The 23833-nt window shown below is 44.4% G+C and overlaps 1 protein-coding gene across 1 annotated transcript in view; it reads left to right on the forward strand.

Moving 5' to 3' along the window:
• adgrv1 (adhesion G protein-coupled receptor V1) overlaps positions 1-23833 on the forward strand; it is a gene marked incomplete at its 5' end in the record, with an annotated part of 261294 nt that overhangs the window by 117986 nt on the left and 119475 nt on the right. The window contains 16 exon segments of the mRNA XM_084055548.1: positions 206-479; positions 769-912; positions 3623-3794; positions 4313-4451; positions 5476-5875; positions 6437-6785; positions 7473-7748; positions 8458-8578; positions 9112-9286; positions 10297-10548; positions 12752-13186; positions 16630-16814; positions 17739-17991; positions 18744-18883; positions 20748-20908; positions 21938-22038. Coding sequence (XP_083911674.1) covers positions 206-479; positions 769-912; positions 3623-3794; positions 4313-4451; positions 5476-5875; positions 6437-6785; positions 7473-7748; positions 8458-8578; positions 9112-9286; positions 10297-10548; positions 12752-13186; positions 16630-16814; positions 17739-17991; positions 18744-18883; positions 20748-20908; positions 21938-22038 — 3577 coding nt within the window.

A 23833-nucleotide genomic window follows, 5' to 3' on the forward strand; every position in this document is an offset into this window, starting at 1 on the left:
AGTACAACACAAAGGCACTAACTCATAAAATGTCCAATACGATAGCTCTATATTACAATTTAATCTTAAGCATAATTGAGAGATCTCTTAACGCACCCTTAAATCTAAAAAGAATATCTAAAAAACAAAATAATAAAAAATATATAAATTATACTGTTGTAACTCAGGTCTGTTGTACTAAAAATAGAGGCCTCTCACCCCTCAGGGTCGGTGCCAACGACGAGCCCCATGGTGTGTTCGCCCTGGACCCGGCGCTCCAGTCCATAGAGCTGGTGGGCTCCGGTGCCAACGTGAGCAGAGTCCTGCTGCTGAACGTGAGCCGGCTGGCCGGGCCGTTCGGCACCGCCAGCGTGGGATACAGGATCAGCGGGGGATGGGTGGACCTGGAGGAGGATCCTCTGGGGGACCAGGCTGTAGGACGGCTGCTGGTCAAAGACGGAGAGACGTCTGCTGCCATTACCCTGACCATCAGCAGCCAAGTGAGTGATGGATAAGTCACAGTGATTTCAACGCCATGTTTAAGTTATGTAAGCCCTAGTTAATCTAACGATTCTCGATGTATTGAAAAAGTAATCAATCGAATAATCGCTAAGGAAATTGGTAGTTGCATTTTTTTAAAGATTGTTTAAAATGTTTGAAAATATTGCTTATCGTTGCTTATCGTCGGATTCTAATTTTCATCTCTCAGCTAACTAAAATGGTTTGCCAATTTCTATTGGTTTACGTATTTTTTTTTATGTTTTAGTAACCCTGTTGTGGTCTCTGCAGGTGTTCCTCTCTGTGGGTGAGAACTTCTCGGTGGAGCTGACTGACGTCACCCTGGTGGGTCCTCTCCTCAGCACCCCACCTCGTCTGCAGATGGACTCCAGTGCCGCTGTGGTCACTGTGCCAGAGGAGGCTGCTAGTTCAGAGGTCAGTCTGACTCATGGGTCTCCTGCGCAAGTGCTTTTTTTTTACCACTGAGCTAACTAAGAGCCTGGCTGCTTGCTCTGGGGAGAAATGTTATTTGGACTTTCAGGTAAAAACATTGGTGTCAAACCAGAAACATTCAATAAAAAAAAACACATACAAATAAAAGTAAATAAAAACTCATATTCATAAAACACCATCAACCAGCAATACCTCACCATAAAAATATCATTAGCATTGAAGTTAGTTATGAACTAATATCTCAGTTGTGATTAACTAATGCTGTTTTTATCATGCTCCTCTTTTAGCTTGTTCTGTAAAGCACTTTGGAAAATAAATGCATTATCATTATCATTAATGATGATAAAAAATGTGTAAGTATTTATTCATACAAATTATTAATTACAGTCCAAAATATTATTGAGATTATTTAACAACAAGTTATGCATGAACTCTGCAGCAGCAGCCACCATAGAGGTATAGGCAGCCACTGAGCCGCAACAATAATACTGTCACTACAACTACCACAATGCATTGCGGGGATAGCACTTGACTCATCATCATGGCAGTGTTGTTTACATTCCCGCCTCCACGCTGGTTTTCCTCCTGCGTAGTTTGTTTTTAAACAGCTTGAGAAGGCTTTCTTCAGACAGAAACGTCTTGTCTTGAATAATGGAATATGTCATGAACTAAAACACTCCTCTGTGAAGTGTCTGGACTCGACGTGGAGCACATTTTAATAGTGAGAGATGTCACCTGAGCTATTCAACACAATGAGGTAAATATGATTCATATCTGTGGTGGAAGAAGTACTCACATTTTAAGTAAGCGAAGCGCGCGAAAATGCTGCGGTTATTTCGGGTGGGTTTGTTGATTTTTGGGGGGGATAATGCGGTTATTTCGGTTAATTCGGTTCGCCTCGCGCTCGCGGTGGTCGCGAGGTGTGGGGGACTGGACAGATTTTATTATTAATTAAAAAAAAAAAAAAAAAAAAAAAAAAAAATATATATATATATATATATATTTTTTTGGCTGGACTGAATAGTGGGGGGACACAGTGTCCTTTAATTAAACAGGCTCCGGCGCCACTGCCAATACCACAATGTAGAAATACTCTGTTACAATAAAGGTCTGGTATTCAAAATGTACTTGCGTGAAAGTACCAAAGTTTTTGCATTAAAATATACTTAAGTACTGAAAGTAAAAGTACTCATTATGCAGAATGTCCCATTTCGCAAGTTTCCAAATGTATAAAATGTATTTGAAAATGGCCTAAGTATGCATAGGGCTGAAGTGGTTCATGCATGTTTTGTAATAAGAATCAAAATTGTCAATTCATTGTAGTGTAATAAAAAGTACAATGCATGCCTCTGAGATGTAGTGGAGTAGAAGCAAAAGTACTGACATTTTAAAATACCCCAGTAAAGTTAAAAATACCTCAAAAGTGTACTTAAGTACAGTACTTGAGTAAATGTATTTAGTTACTTTTACACCACTGGCCTTCCCACAGAAAGAATATCCTCATTGCATATCATGCTTGCTTGCTGAGCTCTTGGCCACCACTAGAGGGCAGACCTAGACCAACTTCTCTGCATCCACTGCTTATGGACATTAATGTCATGTTAAAGCATACATTCAGCCTTCTATCTAAGTAACTGAGTTAGTGTTATAGCATCTCTGGGAACATTGAACTTGTTTTATGTCAGCAGGGCATCTGAAAGACCCAATGTAACAAAACAGAGCTTTAACACAAGTGAAACAGGAAATGATCCTAATTTAACCATGTTGACCTTGTGTGCACCTCAACGTGTTGAACTGGTATGATCCATGACATACAGATGTAAACACAGACACAGTTTATGAACGGGCCGATGGATAGAGACCTGAGGGATTCCGGTCAACTACGTATAGGGTTTAAGCGATTAATTAATTAGTGTTGCCCCACTACTTATTCTCTGTACTTTTCTTATTCGACTCTACCCTTACTTGTATCTTAGTTTCATTGATGTTGCCCTATAGCCTTGCACAAGTCTTATTATGCAAAGGTTAACATCAGTTAGATAGTATGTTATTTTAGACAGATGCCAGGTTCATTTGTTGACCTGGGCATCCTATAGTTTGTATAGTTTCAATGTTTTTGATATTATAATATTTAGATTGATGCTAGGTTCTTGGTTTACCTATGATCCTAGTTTACTGAGGCACTATACTGTCTCTGTTAGGCATGTAACGATTCACTCAACTCATGATACGATTCGAATCATGATACTGGGTTCACAATACGATTTTTCACGAGTTTTTTAAACACAAAATTCTTTTCCAGACCCATTTTCTTACACAAATCCAGTATTTTGTTTTTTTTTAACAATACTGTGTTTTCTTTTATCCTCTTTTCAATACAACTGAAAACTCTTTTTTTTAAATCAATTCTCTTACAAAGATCCTGTATTTTCTTTTTTTTTACACACCCTCTGCTGTTTGCTTTGCGATAATTAAAAAAAAAAACGATCCCCAGTTTGAATCGATTTTAATCAATTTACGATAAATCTTTATATGCCTAGTCTCTATGCATTTGATGTATTACCTTGTGTTTTACCTTGCTTACTGTAAATCGGACTCTGGATTAAGAGTGTCTGCTAAATGCCTAAACTGAATTTCCCTCAGGATCAATGAAGGTTCTATATTATATAATGTCCTGTCTGTGTGTCTATAGGTGGGCTTTGCTTCCCTGGCTCTGCGGGTGTTCGACGTGGAGACGGGTGAATGCCAGGCAGAGGTGACACGGACAGGGCTGTTTGGGGGTGTCAGTGTGGAGTGGAGTGCGGGGTACCCACCTGGACAAGCCCCTCTGGGAGTCGGACCTGGAGTCGTCACCCCCAGCTCAGGTAAGATGACCCTCCTGTGTGTCTGTCTAGTTTGATACATAGATATAGAAATCTAGACCAGTAGTTCTCAAACTTTTTCCGACCCCCAAATTGATATATAATTTGGCCGCGGACCCCCATCTGAACTTTTTTTTTTTGACAAGGGCCCCAGAAGAGAAAATAATTATGTGTTAAAAAAAAAGCAAAATTATTCACCATTTTTCAAACACTTTCAAGATGTTTCAAAAATGTTCACAAATAGCAGATGTACAAGCTCTTATATCCCCTACGAACCCGTCCAAGGACTCCTGAGGGTCCCCGGATCCCACTTTGAGAACCACTGATCTAGACATATAGATGAAAGAAAGGAGGAAAAGAAAAGAAAAAACAGAAGTCCCATCTGTGGACTTCTTGGTCCACAGATGATGGAAAACGGCCTCAAGCTGACGGGCCAGACAGTAAAGAAAAGACTGCAGTTCCAACTGAGATGGAATGGATGGTTTCCATTCGATAATATGCTTCTTTTGTGCTGTGCTCAGGCACCGTGACTCTGGAGCATGGAGAGAGGAGTAAAGCGGTGTCTCTCACGGCCGTGCCCGATGTGTCTCAGATGTACGCCTTCGCCATACATCTGACCGCTGCCAACCCCACTGCTGCTGTAGGCTCCGTCAGACTCAGGTAAATGGTTTCAACAAGGTCAATATACCCAATCCGGGAACGCATCTATGTCATTATAGGCACTATGAGCTTGTAGATCTGTTTTTTTTTTTTTAAATCTTGAACATTTGTGAAAATCTTTCAAGACATATTTTTTGGGAAACAACATTTTTAACTCAATCCTTGCCTCTCGGGGTCTCTGGAACAAAACTTTTTCATGTCAAGGACCGCCGACCCCCATCAAAATGTGTTGTTCCTTTGCTTCTGGGGTTCCCTGGAACAAAACATTTTCAGCAGCGAAATACATTATTTTGGGGGTCCTTGACATGAAAAGGTTTGAGAACCATACCATAACCAAATAACCAAACTGATATAGTTTAGAACAGTGGTTCTCAAACTTTCTCATGTCAAGGACCCCCAAATTGACACTTATTAGCCCACGGACCCCCATTTGAAAAGATAAGCCAGGGACCCCAATAAGAGAAGGTTTATACGGCTTTCTAGCAGTGATTCTCAACCATTTTAATGTCAAGGACCCCCAGTTTGACATGCATTAGGCTACGGACCCCCATTTAATGGCATTTATACCTCTGGGACCCCAATTTATATTATAAAATCAATGTTAATGTACTCTGAGAGTGTACAAATGGAACCAAATGGACCCGTTAGGGTCCATTTGGTTCCATTTGTACACTCTCAGAGTTACAGAACCATAAGGGTCCATTTGGTTCCTATCCATAATTTAGCTGGGGACCCCCTGAAACCGCCTCAAGTACCCTTGGGGTCCCCGTACCCCACTTTGAGAACCAATGGTTTAGAAGACATTTTGTAGAATGGGAACCTCAGGCCTTAATGGGTTAAATAAATGAAAAAACACGGCCCCCTCTCGTATTAGAAGGACAATATCAGTCACCAGAACCAAGGATGTGTGTGTTTAGCATTGGCTATTAAAAAAAAGCGCTGCGAGCTTGTACATCTGCTATGTTTGAACTATTGTGGGCCGAAAAAATGACCCAAACCCCTGATGTCCTATCTCTGTCCGTAGACGAGGTTTCACCGTGACGGAGGTGGAGCCGTTGGGAGTGTACCAGTTCTCGGCCGACGCCCGTCACCTGGTCATCGAAGAGGACATCGGGACCATAACACTCTACGTGCAGCGTCTCTACGGCTCCCGCAGCAACCGCACCACCCTGCGGTACGAGACCGTGGCGGGCAGCGCGACGGAGGGGGAGGACTTTGTGGGCGTGCGGGACCAGCTGGTCTTTGACTCGCCGCTGCAGACCGCCGTGCCGCTACGCGTGTCCATACTGGACGACTCGCTCGCAGAGTCCGACGAACACTTCTACGTCAACCTAACGGACGTCCGTGATGACCTCATCACGCCGTTGGCCGACGCCTATCCTCGCCTCAACCCCCAGCACAGCCTCGCCACCGTCACCCTTCAGGCAAGCAGTGTGTGTAAAGTAACGAAGTACATGTACTCAAGTACTGTATTTAAGTACAGTTTTGAGGTGTTTTTGCTTTACTGGAGTATTTCCAATTTTCAATACTTTTACTTCTACTCCACTACATCTCAGAAGCAAATTTTGTACTTTTACTCCACTACAATTATTTGAAAACTTTAGTTACTTTGTAGATTTTGATTATTATTACATATATACATACATACATACATTAACCACATACATACATTAACCACTTCAGCCCTATATACATTTTGGCCATTTAAAAATGCGTCGCATCGCGACGCATTGCGAAAAATGCGTCGCATCGCGACGCATTGTGAGCTTGTAGATCGGCTATTTTCAAAAGATTTATACCTATTAATTTTATACATTTGAAAGCCTGGGAAATGGGACATTCTGCATAATGAGTACTTTCTACTTTTGGTTCCTAAAGTAACAACAAAAAAAAACGTTTTACTTGTAACAGAGTATTTCTACATTGCAGTATTGATACTTTTACTTAAAATAAAATATAAAACATGTTTTTTTCCACCACTGCAGGCAAGCGATGGCGGCCTAAACGTGACCGTCGGTCCGCCGACCGTCGGCCCAGAGGGGACGACTGTGGGTCCGAACGGGACGACCGTCGTCGGTCCGAACGTGACGACGACTGTCAGCCCCAACGGGACGACCATCTATCCAGAGGAGGGGACGACCACTGTCGGCCCAGACGTAACCGTCGACCCAAACGTGACCGGTGGGGTCACGCTGCTGAGCATCGGACCGGGCCTGGTCCAGACGGCTGAGGACCGGGACGAGGCCACCCAGCAGGAGAGGAGGGTGGTTCTGAGGGTTCGAAGGTCTGACGGTGCGGCCGGGACTGTGAGGGTTCGCGTCCAGGCGTTCGGAGGTGTGTGTTCGTTTTTTTCATATACTCCATACTTTGTTGTCATAGTCTGCTACAGCTCAGTGTTTGTATTTGCCGCTTCTGATTACAGCTGAACTTAATGCTATTATCCACATTTAACACATTCCCTGTCAGGTATTAATTTATTAATTATTTAGCTTCTGCCAGGGTTTTTTACCTTATATTGACGACCTTTGGAGCGCCACGGGAGCCGCGATGTGCATGTGGATGTAAACAAAGCATGTCTGCGGGGTGGGGGAGGGTCTGGTCTATCCGCCGGAGAAAATAGTTTGTAACCACAATCGGCCATTTTGTTCCGGTTTTCACCAAAAAAAGAGAAAGGAGTGTTTTTCTAAAACTCATAAAGAAGGAGTGGACAGGAGTGTCATTTTTTTGGGATCATGTCACTTCCGTCCATTCCTTCTTTCAGGGTCCAAGGATCATTCCTAAGTTGCGTTAGAGCGCCCTATTGTGAAATTTTCAAAAAATAAAATCAATTAAATTGTGTTGTAAAATGTTTTTTAAACAATTTCAATCGCACCCCTGTGTTCCGCGATGTCCCGCAAAACGGATTCACCTGTCCCTCAATGGGCCTGTTTGGAGGTGGTCACCCTAAGAGAGAGAGTGCCGGAAAATTCTGGCCCAGGTGTTCTACATGAACTGTGTCTCTTTGTGTCTGTGTTTTTCTAGGTGGAAGCACGGCCACTTCACCTCTGCCCTTCAGCCTGGAGCCTAACGGGACCATCCTGGCCCAGGAGGGCGAGGACTTCCGCCTGCCGTCCACCGTGGTGGCCCTGCGGGCCGGGCAGAGCGAGGCCGAGTTCACCCTCCTCATCCTGGACGACTCTGAGCCGGAGGGACAGGAGGTGTTCTTCATCTACCTCAGCGACCCGCAGGGCGGGGCCATGATCGTTGGCGGTCCCGATACGCAGGGCTACGGGGCCTTCGCCAAGATCATAATCCATGGTAAAAAAGAAATAAAAAATGAAGATAGAAAAGATATGCAGCCCTTTACTTTAGGGAAAGGTTGTATGTATCCTGTCATCACAATGACATCATAAAAAATAGAGTGTAAAACATTTTACGCTCACAAAGTTAATCCATTAAGACCGGGAACGCATCTGTGTCATTTTAAGATTTCTTTGGCTATTTAAAAATAGCAGATATACAAGCTCATAGCGAGTGAGAATTTAAATTCTGAAATTGAACACTGACCTTTGTGGACATTTTTGAGGTCATTGCAATGATGTGTGAACTACAAAGAAATATAGTTTACTAAACACTAAACACAAACATTTATGAAATGCATAGGTTAGGCTTTGTCCTTTGTTCACGGTTGACTGCCGGCGCGGTGGTCTGAAAAGCATAAAGGAAAAATGGCAGAAAAAGACTCGCTTGCTGCATAAATATTAAGGAAAACTCCTTAGACAGAGACTTGCTCATAGAGTGCTCATAGTGAGGGGTGAATTTAAAAAAGCCAACGTTTCGGTCCTGGGACCTTCGTCAGTGCTATATCGCACATATAGCACTGACAAAGGTCCCAGGACCAAAGCGTTTGCTTTTTTAAATTGCTGAGCCTTGCTCAGAATTAATCTGTGTCCTTTACCTTTGTCATGATTTCTACTCCTCACTCTCTCTCTCTATCTCCCCCTCTCTCTACCCTATGCCCCCCCAGGGAGTGACTTCCATAACGGCATACTGGGCTTCAGTCTGGCCTCTTTAGTGGGTCAGGTTCTGGACGAGGACTCTGAGGAGAACAGAACCGCCCTGCTGTACCTGCAGAGGCAGGAGAACAGGTAATGTGTCCCAAGTTCTCAGTCACCACGAGTTGGTCAAAGCTTGAATTCCTGTGTATCGCTTACCAGGGGTCTTCAACGTTTTCAGGCCAAGGACCCCCTACAGTAGCTGACAGAGAGAAGAAGCAGGGATCCCAACTACATACATATTGTTTAAAATTGTGTTGCAGATTTAACTTTTTCATAGATAGTTGGATTCATGCTAATGTATATTTTCAGACAGTTACCCTTTAAACCATCAATACGTAGTCAACTTTGTTGGCTGTTGGCTCTGTACTTGGTCTGCTCTTTTTCCCTCTACACTAACTCTCCGAAAATAGCCGATCCACAAGCTCACAATGCGTTGTGAGCTTGTGGATCTGCTATTTTAGGCTAATCTTCCCCACCACACAAAGATTTGGAGGACCCCCTGTAGTAACTCTGAGGACCCCCTAGGGGTCCCGGGACCCCCTGTTGAAGATCCTGGCTTACACAATGGACGAGGTTGTTGTTCCCATTCAGACGTTGTATTGTTGTTGTGTCTCCCTCTGCAGGGCCTTCGAGGACGTGCAGGTGTTCTGGAGAGCCACGTTCAGCACCGTGACCCCGGCCCTGGTCAGCACCGACGGGGTCAACCTGACCAGGGAGCTGCTGCAGACACAGGGGTCCGTGCTGTGCAGGAGAGGAGAGGTCCTCTGTGTGCTCACCGTGGGGGTCCGACAGGATGAGGTGGGTTGAGAGAGACCCCATAGGAGACAGAGTGCGTGTGAAAATAGATTACTTGAGACCCATAAAAATTGGTCCGCGACCCAAACATGGGTCCCGACACACTGTTTGGGAAACAGTGCTCTAATGTATTGTACAATAAAAGCACAATGGCATTGCCAAGAATCTTTGAAAAATGGGATTATCCCTCTCTTCCTTTGACAAGATCTGGGGGCCCTTCTTAAAGTACTGGGATACGGGTCTCAATTTAACCTGAAGATGACAGCTAAAATGAGACCCTAGTACTTCTCTTTACTCCTTTCTTTTATCTTATCTTATTAAACATATTGTTTCTTCTTTTTGTTTAAGTCTATGAACTATTTGCGTTGGCTTTTATAATAGATTATTGCTCCAGATCTGTGGAGCTGATACCAGAAGAGATTGTAATACTGTGAAAGTGGGTTGGAATGGGAGGGCTGATAGTAGCATGGGAATGTATGAATGTTTTTATGTTAGTTCTTTGTTCCTTTCTGTAAAAAAATAAATAAAGGGGGCGGGTTTTTTGTGTTTTGTATGAAAAAAAAGACAAATAGGACCATAACTTTGATATCATATCGTCGCTGTTTGTTGGAAACCTTGCCAAAGCTGTCCAAAGCTGTTACTTATCAGGAAATGGAAAAAAAAATCCCCTTTGTTCCAATGGATCCAATGTAGTTATTATTTAGTCACAAGCTATTGTTAACACTTTTTATTTGTTCAATATTTATAAAACCCACACAATGACACACTTTCGCTTTCACTTACAGAACGTATGAAAAGTAGCGAAAATAGGCGATCTACAAGCTCACAACGCGTCTTGCCTTGTAACGTTTTGAGCCTGTAGATCTGCTACTTTTGATGCTTTTGAATTTGAATCCTGAAAAGTAACAGTTTTGGACATATGATGAGGTTTCCACCCGACAGAGACGATAATGGAGATACAGGTTAGAGCAGTAACCATCCATCCATGCTTTGTGTCGTTCGTTGGGCACTAGGACCCAGAGGACCAGACGTGGTTCCTGGTGGAGATCTACCAGGTGGGGGTGGGCGCCGACATCAACCAGACGACCCGCTTCGCCAACGTGACGCTGGTGGAGAGCGACGACCCCCGGGGCCTGCTGTTCTTCGCCGTGGGCTCCAGGCTGGCCGTGGCCACGCTGAAGACCACCCGACTCAGCCTCCAGGTGTCCAGGCAGGCCGGCGGCCCGGCGGCCGCCTCCACCGTGACCGTACGATACCGCACGCTGGTGAGTCATCACACAGACCGCCTGTTGAACAGTATAAATGCCCTGTTTCGGGTATTTCCTGCTGAGAGCAGTTTTTCTGGGTGGGGCTAAACACCTAAACTGATGACACGCTCAGGTGAGTTTCAGTGATGTCATCAGAGTCACCGATTCCATAATTCCTAACTACACCGGTCTTCTGCCAAGGTTTTCATGACTTTGAAAGCAATTTTTATATACTTTTTTAAATTGAATTAATTCTAATTTGGCTAGGTGGTAGAAAATCTAATTCTCAATGTAGGTCAATTGTGACTGTGTCTGACTGATGAGTCATCATCACAATATGATTTTCTCTCTACACTCCTACCTAGAAAGTTACAAATATAACCTGTTTTACGGCTGCATAGTAAGGCTGGTATACTGTCTATGGTTTCACATCGTCTTTATCTGACCTGGTTTCCTTATGTGACCTGATAGAATGAGTCAGTCCTCCCCCCCCCCCCCCCCCCCCCCAACACCAGGTTCCAACCGGTGCACACTTCCTCAGTGATCTAATCTGAGTCATCATGAATGCTGTCAGTAACACGGGTCACTTGCCACAACCTTTAAAGACCAGAAACGTTACCATTTTGCTGTATTTGCTCTTCTTTGCGTTGTGGCTCCCCAGAGGTGATGGTTGAATTATGAATGATACAGAGAGGATGACGAACAGGTGGATGAATGGATGGATGGATGTGTGAAGGACCAGACAGACAGGATATACGTATGAATGGAATCGACAGATACTGTAAGTGAACAGATGAGTCATTGTGAACACCATAAAGCACGCTGCACGTGTTGCATGTTTGAGACACACTACATCAGTGGTTCCCAAACAAGAGAAATTAGACGTTTGCCCGCGACCCAAACTAGTGAAAAGAGCATATGTAAAAGCTCACAACGCAGCGCAAATCTGCTATTTTCACAACTTCTTTAACATTTTTTTATGTGTTTATGGAAATTATTCAATTTTTTCATTTCATTTATGAAATACTTTTTAAAAATGCTGGAATTTAGATTTTTCTTTGTGTTAAACGAAAATATTTTGCATTTTTTTACGCTGTAGTATGATCAACAAGTAGGGGCGTTAATTTACGAAAAAACACACAAAAAAGAAGGGGTTTCTGCCCGACAGCAATAATGTGTTGCTATACTGTATATAATGGTATAGCAACAGCTAATGTGACACAGAGGTGTTTCCGGCTTGAAAATTATAGCAACGTATAGGTTCTCCGGGTTAAATTGAAATGTGAAGCGCATTGACTTTGCACCGGCATTAAATGTGCTATACAAATAAAATTGACATGACGTTTTAATACGGGAGGTAAAATAATTCTTACTGTGCAATATAATGTCTAGACTAGATAGACTCATAGATATTTCATTTCAGGTTGTCTTTCAGGCATTTCTGCATGGCTGTGTGTCTCCATGTAAATGGAGCTGCAGCAGGAGCCCACATATAGATCTAATTACTCTAGCATTTGCACGTTCTCATTTACTAACACAGCTGGGGAAAAATGAGAAGAAACAAACAAGGGTCTCTGTGTAATTCATCTAACTTCAATAAAAACACATTGGGTGATCCGTCCGTGTGACAGAACATTAACAGGGCTTGCAGCATTTCTGTAGCAGTTATCTATGCATTGTTTTCATGTTTGAAACATACAGTAGCAGCGCTGTTGCAAGATTAGACGCAGACAGACAGACAGACAGACAGACAGACAGACAGACAGACAGACAGACAGGTTCTTACTGCTCCGGATAGATACCATGTGTAAATATGTAGATATTGTGTTGTTTTTATTGATCTCTCCAAATACCTCCCAAAAATGTGTGACACCCACAGCCACAATACCAGAGGGAGCGCAAATAACGATCTGGTAACACCCACCTACTGTATAAGTTGTTATCACTTCCCCCCCCCCCCCCCCATTTTTTTTTACCCCTATCCCCCCCCCCTCTTTTCCCCCTACTGTGTACATACAGTATTGTGTTATATATTTGTGATGATATTGAATGTTTGGTGCAATTTTTTTTTATGTTGCTGAATTGAATACCTAGGACCCCAAAGGAAACAAGACTGCAAGGACTTTTTTTGGTGTTAAGCTTTTAGACAAAGTGTTTGACTGTACTCGTGCTGTTTTTACATTTCTGTCTAACAAAATATTCAATCAATCAATCAATACAGGAGCTTCCCCGTGCCGAGGCCGTGGGTCCCTCTATGATCTGGCCGGCCGTGGCGGGCATGGACTTCGTGGGACAGGAGGAGGGAGAACTGACGCTGGACCCCGGCCAGCACAGCGTCTCACTGGACGTCACCCTGACGCCCGATACGGCTTCGTCCAACCCCACGCCCAAGCGCTTCCGGGTGCAGCTGGTCGGGGCCACGGGTGGTGGCGGCGGTGGTGCCCGGGTTCACCCCCGGTTCGGCGTGGCCAACGTCACCGTGGTGACGGACGCGGAGAGCGCGGCGGTGTGGATGCTGCTGGACCAGCTGCACCAGACGCCCCTGGACGCAGACGTCCTGGACCGCGTGCTGCAGGCCCTCATCAACAAGGTGTCCGCCATGGGGACAACGCTGTCCCCCGAGCAGATGACCGCCGTGCTGGACGCTCTGGGGAAGGTGAGACACACATCTTAATGGATTAAAGTTCTCAGTCGCCACGACTAATGTCAGTCATTTTGGATCCCATAGAAGCCAGCAGTAGGCCTGTCACAATGATTACATAATCGTCTAATCACAATTATTTGAGATAAAAGAAAATAGCGGATCTACAAGCTTACAACGTGACGTGTTGTAAGCTTGTAGATCTATTTCTGCAAAACAAAAGAGTATACAATTATTAAATGTCAGTAATTTCTTTATATATTTAAGTTATTGGTCTTATCTGCCCAGTGCAGTTTGTGATTATGAAGCAAAAAAGAAAAAAAAAGTTTTAATTGTGTTCCAGTGTTTAATGCCAAAAACACAATGAAATCCTTAATCGCAATTATTTGTGTGACAATTAACTTAAATGTGTAATCGTGAGAGCCCTAGCCAGCAGCATGTCTTCTATGGAAGCATCTTGCACTGCGACAATAGCCGATTTACAAGCTCTCTACAAGAGCTTGTAGATAGGCTATTTTCTGTATTTAAATTTCAAGATTAGAGCATTTGATGTGGTCAAACTATCAATATGTTTAGAGGCATTTCCCATAAAACCCTATGATAAGATCCCTGATTTAGATATAATAAAGCATCAATGTCTGTTTTTGTGTTTCTTTCCTCTACCTTCAGAATACAGGGGGGGGTAGTCAGTGGAGTCAGTGGGTTGCCACTGTGTGTCAGTCTACATTAGTAGCTCGGTGTTTGGCAGCTCAGAGCGAAAGGCCAACATCTCCTGTCTGTACGCCACCGGATGACAACCGAGACATTTTCAAAATGAGGAACTAATTTGAAAATGTCTCGGCTGTCACGTTACGCGTCTCTACCTAGCTACTGAGCGAGCTCTCTGATTCCCTCCGGCTCCTTTCTGCACGTCTGTCACACTCTGTCTGCCTGAGGACGAGCCGAGGAGGCACCGCTGTAATTTAATATGATGGAGAGAGTGTGTGTGTGTGTGTGTGTGTGTGTATTACTATACTTTTGGGGACCAAATGTCGCCACACGTATTAGTAGAAAATGAGAAATAAGACAGTGTGAGGACCATTGTCTTGGTCCTCACGAGAAAAAAAAAATATTGTTTTGTGGCTGAAACATATTTTTTAGAGATATATATGTTTACAATTAGAAAAAGGTTGGACCATAGAGTTAATACATGATTTATACTTTGTTAATTGCCAGCGCCATGCCCCGTGAAATAGAGCCGAAAAATGCCATTCATGAAATCACTTGTCTTAAAATGGTGATCCTCACAAGTATAGTAATACAAACGTGTGTGTGTGTGTGTGTGTGTGTGTGTGTGTGTGTGTGTGTGTGTGTGTGTGTGTGTGTGTGTGTGTGTGTGTGTGTGTGTGTGTGTGTGTGTGTGTGTGTGTGTGTGTGTGTGTGTGTGTGTGTGTGTGTGTGTTGGGGAGGACTTACAGATAGATGGAGAAAGGCAGGGTGGAGACAGCAGCGCTGAGGAGGGAAAGTGAGAGGAGTTATTGGAGAATAACGTGGCGTAGGTGGACGAGAGAGAGAGAGAGAGAGAGAGATGGAGAGAGAGAGAGAGAGATAGAGAGAGGGAGAGAGAGCGAGAGAGGTTATCAGACAGAAAGGCTATAATTCAGAAACCTCTTATCTCCATATTTTAAGTTCTTGTGTTTTTTCGTAAATTAGCGCCCCTTCTTGATCATACTACAGCGTTACACAAACACATCAAAAGTAGCAGGTCCACAAGCTCCAAACGCATCGTGCAACAGAGGGATCTATTACTACTTCCATATCTTATTAAAGGACTGTATTATGCTGTGGTGGTACTGCTGGCTCTTGTGACTGTCACAAGTAGTATGGCTGTCTAGGGCTGAGACGAGCGGCTCAACCTACTATGGGATCCTATAGAGCCGAGGTCTCGTACTCTATCTGGTGGATGGGGCCGAGATTGAGTGGTTCTTGAGTCACACACGTTGAATATGGGTGGATAGGCCCTGGCTATATATCTAGTTGTTATTATTCTGATTCTACAACTGCTTGGACACACACACTACACTGTCTAACGGCTGTGGATATCTATGGGTAGAATATGATGTCATACGATCGTAGGACGACGTCACACTGGCGTTGCGTCCTTAATCGGGACGATTATCCCATCGTCATCGTCGCCTTGGCAACACATCGCGATCGGAGCTTGTAGATCTGCTACTTTTGCTATTCTTGAGTGGTGCCAACCACTCCTACATTTGACTTTGTCCGTGTGTCCGTCCGTATGTATGTCTGTCCGTCCGTATAGCACGGCTGATTGGTCAAGCTACACGTGACAATATGTTGTCACATGTCACGTGACAACATATTGTTGCTGATTGCAACACAAGGATGCAACCAGTTACACTTTCAAAGGCACCACTCTCTTCACACTGGGTGCGATTTTTTTATTTGAATCCTGAAAAGTAACAGTTTTGGACAGGTTTCCACCCGACAGAGACGAAATAGCAAAGCCACATTACTGTGTCCGTTGAGGAATAGATGGGTGGTGACAGACAGACAGAAGCAGGAGAGGCAGAAGAAAACATTATCTCTCTGGAGGTTACATAAGCAGGCAGACAGCATACGGTACTGGGTCGTCAAATAATTTTCCGGCTTGTCCGATATGAACAAAGTCCTATGAGTTTTCTTGTACAATTTACAATGTAGGCATTTAGCACGACGCTCTTTATCCAGAGAGACTTTACAATAAACAAGATTAAACGCATACATCAAAGGATCATAGGTAAACCAATAACCTAACCTCGTCTAAATTACATTTGAACCTTTTGCATAAGACTTTTCCCCTTCTGACTGTGCTGGGTGGGAATCAATGAGTGATATCGTCTCTGTTTGGGTGGAAACCCCATATGTCCTAAGGATTCAGGATTCAAATTTAAAAAAGAAAATAGCAAAAGTAGCAGATCTAAAAGTTAAAATATGGAGAATATGGATTTCTGCCCGCGTCAGCAATGGTATGTAACTCATCTAGATGTCGAGGGGTTAAGTATAGATCTTTGCTCAGAGACATGTTGACACTTCGACACGTGGCGAGTCGAGGGTCAGACTGTTGACCTTCCCAATCCCAGAGTGGCCTTTCTACCCACTCAGCTACGCCCGCCCCTCCCCCATCACACCATCTCTGTCTCCGTTTCTCATAGTGCGGCACTCGGTGCCACGCTATGAGCTTGAATATGTATTCAACATATATTGCTATTTTTTTTTTTCATAGCCAAAGAAATCTGGCACTGCAGATGCATTCCCGGTCTTAATGAATTAATGGTGGATTCATATTTTTCTTTAATTTCAGGGAAGAATGATGCTCTAATTTCTTTGTCACATTCTCTCTGTCTCTCTCTGTCTCTCTCTGTCTCTCTCTGTCTCTCTCTCTCTCTCTCTCTCTCTCTCTCTCTGGTGGGGGTCAGGTGCTATCCGAGGCAGAGCGGACCCCTCTGGCGGAGAGCACCAGAGGGTTGACCTACGACCTGCTGTGTGCGTTGGCCGACCCGGACCGAGGAGACACGCGGGGGCTCAGCCAGCTGGCCGAGGTGGCCGAGCGCTTCGCCTTCTCCCTGCTCACGCACAGCACGTGTGGAGAGCCGGGGCAAAAGTCAGTCCCCCTCCTTTTTCTCCTTTGTACATATAGTGTTTGTATTTGTTGATGACATGTATTATTGTGTTATTTATTTATGTATACTATGTTGATGAATTTAATACACAGGGACCACAATGGAAACAAGTCCCCAGGACTTTTTCTCCCTTTCCTTATCCCTTTAGCCGTAACCCATTAACACATTCCATGCCAGAGGTTAATCTCATAATGTACTCACCAGTGCCAACTTTTTTTTTTTTTTTTTTTTTTTTTTTTCACGTCGCCATAGACCTCGTTAAAATCCTTAAGATGGAGCTCTAAAGTGTTTGTAAACTCAGCGGAGATCCTTCTCCGTCGCCCAGTGAAAATCCCATGCAAAACGGAGACCGCCATTTGTAGTTACAACGGTTTATGTTAAACAGTGATCAGCGAGGAGAAAAACGAGAAAATGGCGTTTTAGTGTGCGCTTTAGAATGGAGGCCGACGGGATCGGCAAAACCGGATCCCGGATAATTCCGTTTCCGGTGGTGCTACAATGAAATGTGCCGTATCGAAAATTGAAAAAAGTGCAATGTGAACTTTTTTTCGAAAAAAAAGAAAAAAACACCACTTTGCGTAGGTCTACGCGATTGGCACGTGGCGGCTTTAAATAGGTTCGCGTAGGTCTACGCGATTGGCAGTCAATGTGTTTTACCTGAGGCGATTCTTTAAAAAAAAAAAGTAAAGATTTTTCAAAAATAGCATATCTACAAGCTCATAGCGCGGCACTCGGTGCCGCGCTATGAGCTTGTATATCTGCTATTTTTGAATAGCCTAAAGAAATCTAAAGTGACACGCGTGACATGCATTCCAGGTCTGAAAGGATTAATGTCTTACCGTACCACGTGCTGTTTTACATTCCTGACTAACAAAGCATTCAATCAATTCATCAATGGTTTCCAGAGGACGCACCATTCTGGACACGTGTCCCTGGCTGTCCATCACCGCCCTGCACTGGTACCCGACGCAGATCAACGGCCACACCTTCACGGGCCGCAACGACGACACCTTCCAGCTCCCGGACACCCTGCTGGAGGTCCCGCCCCCCAGCGGCGGCGGCCTGGCCGCCTCGGCCTGCCGCCGGCTGCAGCTCACCGAGTTCACCACCGAACACTGGTTCCTCACCAACGACAAGACCACCGCCCTCGGTGGGAAGGTGAGGAGGAGAGCCCACCCTGATTCCAACACACGTTTGACTAGTTTGGGACGACTCAGGGTAGAAAACGGGGCTAAGCAAATATCACTGGGATTAATTTTTAAGATAGTCAAAGAGTATAAAGGTCATTACACACCGGCGAATATGCGAATATACGCAAAATTCGGACTCGTTCCGAATAATTAAAAGGCGCTTTTTCGCTTTGCTTTTTCGCTCCATGTAAGCTTGCATTGACTTTATAAGGTTTTAAAAAAAACGTATTATTCGCATGAAAAATTCGCCCCCGGTGCGTAAGGGGCTTTAACCTAACGGGTCCATTTGGAGTCATTTGTACACTCTCAGAGTTAAATTAACATTGATTTCACGATATAAATTGGGCTCCCAGAGATATTAGGAATGCCATTAAATGGGGGTCCGTAAGCCTAATGCATGTCAAACTGGGAGATGATTGAGAGTCATTGCTAGAGCCGTAAAACTCTTCTCTTATGGGGGTCCCTGGCATATCTTTTCAAATGGGGGTCCGTGGGCTAATAATAAGTGTCAGTTTGGGGGTCCTTGACATGAAAAAGTTTGAGAACCACTGATATAGAAAATACTGTATATTGTTCAGAGACAACAGGTGGCAGTATTGCTTCAGGAATACTTACGTCTTTCTCTCTCTCACTCTCTCTCTCTCTCTCTACCCTCCCTATCTCTCTCTCTCTCTCTCTCTCTCTCTCTCTCTCCCTCTCTCTCTCTCTCTCTCTCTCCAGGTGTTCTCTGCCAGTTTGCAGGGCAGGGGGTCCAGGCCCCTGACAGATGGTAATGAGGTGGTGTATCGTATCCACAGCCCCGGCCCGCAGGTCAAAGAGGGCCGCTCCCTGTGCCTGCTGTGGAACCAGCCTGCCGAGAGGTGAGTCCACAGTCTCCCTGCCTGGAAAAAACAGCTGGCATGGTTGTTGGTGATGATGCCACTTTTATGTTGATTTGGTGTAGAGGGAAAATAGGAGGGTGGCCGTAAAGACCTATAGGTCGTTGCTGTTGCGCAGAAACCTCTTATCTCCATATTCTAACTTTTTTTTTTTTCCGTAAATTAACGCCCTATTTGATCATACCACTGCGTCACACTAAAGTATCAAAAGTTAGGCTCCAGGGGGTCCCCAACTAAATGATTACGGGTCCTTTTGGTTCCATTTTGTACACTTTATGGGGTGTGCTTGGGAAACTGAGGGTCCTTGACATGAAAACGCTTGAGTGATTCACAGTCAGTCAGTCAGTTGTAAGTTTATTACAAAGTCTCATCATCACCTTTATTTTAACTTTGGAGTACAGTTGAGGGGCTTATTTTCTTCTTTTTTTTTCTTATTTAAAAAAAAGATTTATTCTTCAGCTTTTTATGCCATATTGATATCGATAGGACAGTAGGCTGACAGGAAATGGGGAGAGAGAGATGGGGAGGCAGCAAAGGCCAGGAGTCGAACCCGCAATGTGCTGTCAGGCCACATTGCAGCCTAGGTGCCCGGGCCGATACGCCAGCGGCCCGGGCCAAGCCCTCATTTTCAATGTAGCCGAGGTTACAATAATAGACACATTCCAAATCCACTACAGATTGACAAGGAATGTGAATCAGAGTGCAATTAAATTACAAAATAACACAAGTCAACTAAAACAAAATAAAAACTGGTCCAATCACGGTTAAAAAGTGTTAAGGACCGTTGCTTTGAACTGACCAAAATGATCGCAAGGAGATGATTTATAAAGGCTTTTTGAAGATCATTCCAAGTACTAAGTAGTGCTTAAGTAGTAAGTCTAAAGTTCAGCCTGTGACCCCCGGCCTCTCTGCATTAGACTGTGGGGTGAAGTCAAAATGACTTCCTGTTTAAACGCGCCATTGGCACGTGCATTTGTTCTGTTCCATGCTGAACGATCCCACCCCTGGATCCGGCCTGCTGCTGTGGAGGAGGAGGACATTCCACTCGTCTGGAGGAATGGGACTGCTCTTGGCAGGAACAGTCTGTTACGGAACAAAACTTTGGCAGAGTTTGATTCTTTTTGGACAGAAACAGCTGCTTGGGGAGGTTTACTCTCCAGATAGCGAAACGTTTTGACGACTTGCGAGAGACGGGATGATCTGTGTGTGTGTCCAGGGAGAGAGAGAGAGGGAGAGAGAGTGAGAGACAGAGAGAGAGAGAGAGAGAGAGAGAGAGAGAGAGAGAGAGAGAGAGAGAGAGAGAGAGAGGGAGAGGAGTGGTACCTAACCGGTGTAATTTATTCACCCTCAGATGTTGTTTGTAAAAGCTTTCACACGGTGCTATTTTTTTACTTAAGTAAAAGTATCAATACCACTATGTAGAAATACTCTGTTACAAGTAAAATTCCGGTAATCAAAATGTACATTTTTTCTTTTTTTTATATGGTTTGCTGCCATTTGCAGATTTCTGCAAAAATAACGCTCCATTCCCATTGAAATGCTTTGGCAGAATCTGCCCTCATAGCACAATAAAAGTGCAGTGTGACCGTGCCCTTAAAAGTACAAAAGTCAAACCATCAAATAATTCTTAAAGTGTCTCATCCTGTTTTTATCTCTTCTTTTTTTGTCTGTCCTTTATTTTATTTTTGTCTGTCCTTTCTCTTTATATCCTCTGTCTTTGTCTTTCCTTTTGATATAATTGAATCCCCCATGGTCCTCCCATCCTCTCCTCTCTTCTCCTCTCCCTCTTCCTCCCCTCTCTTATCCTCTCTCTCTCCTCCTCTCCTCTCCTCTCTCCTCCGTACAGCTGGTTATCAGACAGTAAGTACTGCAGGGTGGTGGAGGATGGTGGGAGTTATGTGGAGTGTGCCTGCTCCCACCTCTCCGTCTACACGGCCTACGCAGAGATGGCGTCCGTGGCGTCCTACAACGCGGCCTTCTACGCCTCTGGGTTCATCTGCATCTCAGGTACTTATCAACGTTTCACACAGTGACGGCCAGCGTTGCCAGATTTTGCAATAGAAACAAGCAACAAGGTCTATGAAAACAAGCCCAAAAGAAAGCGACTATTATAGGCCACATGAACACTTTAAACCTATATACATTGGCTATTTGACACGTTGGGAGCTTGTAGATCTGCTATTTTTGAAGCAAATCTTGAAAAGAATGTGAAAGATGTGGAATGTTTTTGAAACAACACAAATCTTTATGAACATCACAAATCTTTATTGAGGTCCCTGCTACAACATACTTTCAGAAGGGGGTCCATGGCCAAATACATATTAATTTGGGGGTCTGTGACATTAGAATGTGAGAACCACTTGTTTTAGGAAGCAAGCCCAAATAAGCAACTACACTTTAGAAACAAGACCAAGGGCAACACGGACTGAGCCCTCTGGTCCCCCTTTTTACACTTCCCAGTCGTTCTCTTTACCATGTGCGTTTGTCTGTCTGTCTGTATGTCTGCCTGTCTGTATGTCTGCCTGCCTGTCTGCCTGTCTGCCCTTTCCCATTCACTGTAACAGACATACAGTACCTGCCAACATCAGGCTGTGAAAAAGAGGGAGATTTTCTGGGGGTATCAGCAAATGGCCTAGTACGCTCTCAACGACCCAGCAGCCATAAAACCCTAACACCTAAAGATTAACCACTCAAGCCTTGTTTTATTTCCACTATTAGTGGACTGAAGGCGTATAAATTTGTGTTGGGAAGAACTGTTGAACTTTTCATGTTTTGAGCGAGCTGGCTATAGCCTAGCACAGTGACGATCAGGCAAGTGTTGTGTGTCGTGTGTGAAATCGGGAGATTAACGGGAGAAATTATAGATCAGGAGCACAGTGTTTGAAAGGGTCATACAAATAGGGAAACTCCTGGTAGAGTCTGAAGTGTTGTTGGCAGGTATGGGTCTGAAAGTCTGAAATGACAACTCTTTTTTTGTTTGTTTGTTGTTATAAAAAAAAAAAAAAAAATTAACATGTTTTGTTTTGTGTCCCCCAGGCTTTGCCTTGGCCGTCGTATCTCACACGTTGTGTTCCCGCTTCCCCATGTTTGCTGCCAAACTGCTCACACACATGCTGGTGGGCTGCCTGGGCACCCAGGTACTGTAACAACTCTTCTTCTACTGACATTACTGTACGGTAACCAGAACACTCGCCCCCAAAACAACGCTCGCCCCCCATTTTGTTTTGCAGACTGCTCGCCCCAAACGGTTGTTGTATTCTTGTATTAGTTTTTCTGGGGGTAAGTTTAGGAATAAGGTTAGGTTTAGGCATAGTTTTACAGAGGTTACGTTTAGGTAAATACCTGGTGGTGACTGTTGTTCCGAGGCCGCAGGGTTTGACCGTGTTTTGGGGCGAGCGTTCTTGTATTCGTTCAAATTAGTACAGCATTTCTGCAGTGAATGGAGGTGGTCTACCTACTCCTCCATTGAGGCATTTAGACTCTGGTGTGTCGGCTGGGACACCGACTGGTTGACAAGTAGCACTGCCTGAAGCTTATAAGTGCAGTATCATATCTCCCCCATGGCCATGCAATCGACGGTGAGCGACGTTAGCTGTTTGGTCTTTACGCGGTTTGGACCCGCCGGGTCCAAATCCTAGGTGATTCAATTGCAATTATTAAGGATGAGACTTTCTTCATAATCACGCACGCACGCACGCACGCACGCACGCACGCACGCACGCACGCACGCACGCACGCACGCACGCGCACACGCACACACACACACACACACACACACACACACACACACACACACACACACATTCCAGGTGTTTGGAAAGTGAACAACAACATTTGTTTCTCTGGCATCTTCATCTGCTCCTGTGGGAGCCTGTGATGTGATTAGTGTTGTAATAATGTTTTTAAATGCAGACAGATAGGTGCTCCTGCTGGAGAGACATCCATCTCTCCTCAGATTACATTGGATTTAGATTAGATTTCACCAGCGTTTCATGGATCAGTAGTCAACACACGCCAACTTGCATCTATACAGTGTGTGTGTATTACATAACACGCACACGTGTTTCGTACACACATTTACCTGTGAATAATACACTGACGTATAGGGCTGTCAAAATTACCAATTGTGTTTGGCATTGAACATTGGAACATATGAAGCCTTTTGGGCTTCGTAATCAAAAATTGCACAGGGCAGATGTGACAAATAACTTAATTGTACAAAGAAATTGTTGACATATTTGAAAATGCTTTTTTTTAATATTTGAAAAGGTGTGAACATTTTCCAACTTGGAAACGATTGACGATTATGCAAAAATAATTGCGATTATCTGAAATACTTGCGATTTGACGATTATGTAATAATTGTGACAGGCGTACTGACGTACACACACGTGCGCACGTACATATGAAAATTCATACACACATATGCACACGCGCACACACACACACACACACACACACACACACACACACACACACACACACACACACACACACACACACACACACACACACACACACACACACACACACACACACACACACACACACACCGTCAACCCTCTTTCGCAGACACAAAAGAGAGAAGCATCACCAATAATATTCTTCTAAGAATTTCGCACACCTTTGCGGGCCGATGCACCCTGACAACGCAGCCATGCCCCCCGCACCACGGCCCCATAAAAACGCAGGCTGTCGGCCTGACGGTGGGTGAGACAGATATGTGGCCAGGGGGAGGAGGGGGGAGGAGGGGCCCGTACTGGCCCCGGACTCCTGTATGTGCGTGAGTGTTGGGTAGTGGTAATTTTCCACTGGTCCCCAGTGTCTTTGGTTGACAAACACGAGCCCCTACTAAAGACTGCCGTCAGGGGCTGAAACACCTCTGGCTCCTGGTGTTTATGGCCCCACAGAGCCCCTGGACCCACTGAGGGT

This window comes from Gymnoscopelus microlampas, assembly GCF_963454915.1.
Source record: "Gymnoscopelus microlampas genome assembly, chromosome: 4".
NCBI lineage: Eukaryota > Metazoa > Chordata > Actinopteri > Myctophiformes > Myctophidae > Gymnoscopelus > Gymnoscopelus microlampas.